This window comes from Branchiostoma belcheri, unplaced genomic scaffold (assembly GCF_001625305.1).
Source record: "Branchiostoma belcheri isolate BF01 breed outbred unplaced genomic scaffold, Haploidv18h27 scaffold8, whole genome shotgun sequence".
NCBI lineage: Eukaryota > Metazoa > Chordata > Leptocardii > Amphioxiformes > Branchiostomatidae > Branchiostoma > Branchiostoma belcheri.
In genome coordinates, this window is record NW_017804464.1 from 3,358,261 (window position 1) to 3,360,109 (window position 1,849).

General features: G+C 38.9%; 1 protein-coding gene across 2 annotated transcripts in view; it reads left to right on the forward strand.

Moving 5' to 3' along the window:
* The window catches only part of LOC109486403 (COBW domain-containing protein 1-like), a 60,298-nt gene that overhangs the window by 22,771 nt on the left and 35,678 nt on the right, over nucleotides 1–1,849 (forward strand). For both annotated transcript variants that reach the window (XM_019790234.1, XM_019790233.1), the window contains exon 5: nucleotides 1,646–1,737. In XM_019790234.1, the coding sequence (XP_019645793.1) occupies nucleotides 1,646–1,737 (92 nt within the window). The remainder of the gene's footprint in view (nucleotides 1–1,645; nucleotides 1,738–1,849) is intronic.

A 1,849-nucleotide genomic window follows, 5' to 3' on the forward strand; every position in this document is an offset into this window, starting at 1 on the left:
GGGGGGGGGCACTGCACCATGGCCAAACCGAAAACATAGCCTTCTGACGAAGGCAAAAACCTTTTAGACATCATTTTACAAGCTGCTTCATCATGATGTTTCTCTTGACAGTCTTCATTTGACACTCAAGTAAATATGAGACATTTCTGCACATGAAGTGATGAGATATCTTAGTAAAGATATAATTTCCTAATCTTGATACCTCCCAGACATTCGATAACTACAATTTACTGAAAACGTCTTTTACTCTACAGTAAGAATTATCACCGAACCGGCCTGTGACGACTTTTACTTCCACAGAATTGATGGCAGTTATTTCTTTCAAGCAAACTTTCATTATAGCAATGACAAGATTAACAACTTCCCAGGTTTAAAGACCTTGTTATCAATGACCACAATTTCTGGCGAACAAACTGAAACCTTACAACTTGGCTGAAATTAATGATACGTGATCTGATCTTGCAGTACAAGGGGCAGGGTGTGAGATATAATTACACACCAGACATAATATGGATGGGAAGTGGATCTAGACTGACATATTTGCTCCCTTCCTATAAACTACAGACTGTTCCATTGCAATCATTTTGGGAGGGGGGTGAGGATACCTTTCCAAATAAGATTTTAATCAGTATGAAAAAAGATATGTATGTATACATGTGGGATTTTTGTCATTGTAGTGCACACCTTCATACTAAGATTCTCATGGAAAAGCTTTCATAACAATTTTTTGTCAGTTGTTCTTTTGCATTTTTTAAAAATTACTCTGAAACTTTCTTCACAACCAAACTTGCACTCAAAAGAAAGCAGCATGTGTCGAATAGAAAGGTTGCAGGAAAGTAATTCCTTCCATAGTAACCAATCATACTGATCATCCTTATGGAGCTTGCACCCCTGTTTGACAAATGGACTGGCCCAACACTAACTTGTGTTGAACTTGAACCCTCAGTCTAAAGACTACAGCGTTGACAAATGTGGTTTTTGTTGTCAAGAACATGAGTCTAACGGTGTTGCTTTTCATACATTCACCCAGATAATTGGACAATTTATCTTCCAGATTGAAGTGAAATAAAGCTTTTTGGTGTAGTCTTTCCCTGACTTAGTTCAGTGTCTTTAGTGGCCAATAACATATAAATCATGCTGGTTTATACAGTAACGGTAGTTTATTGTGAATCATACACAAGAAGAGGTTTCCATCGCAGTAGACACATATAGCATTCGCGTCCATAGAATGTCTTGAATAAAGCTTGATTTTGTATATTACTTGCTTCAAAAGTCTTTGGAAAAGCATTTTATTGTTTTTGCTACATTTCCTCTTCTTCTCCAAACCAAAAAGGTCAATGACCTGAACCAGACTGTCTGTCACCATGGTAACTAGTGTTGGGTTGTCATGTTGCAATTTTATAGCAGGAGGGATTTGAGATGTGTTTGAGTAAGAAGTAACAGAGCAGACCATATGCTAAGGTTAACATCATGCATTGCTTTGCCAATGTCACCTTTCTAGTTATGTCTAGTACATAGCTCACAAGACAGACTCCTAGAGGCTAGGATTCCAACCCAGCAAACTTGTGGTCCAGTCAACTAGGATTGCTAGTCCTGAGGATGTCACCTTTGTTTTGACCTTGACCCCTGACCTTGTGTTCTACAGAGACAATGGAGTGAAGGCCATTGAGAACCTGATGCTGAAGAAGGGAAGGTTTGACTACATCCTACTGGAAACAACCGGCCTGGCCGATCCAGGTAATTATCAATTGGACAACAACCAAGGAGTTGTTGTCAAAGTTGCTACAACTGCAGTGATTGGCACACTTACACAAGTCTTAATTTGCATAAATGGGACACTTACATGCTC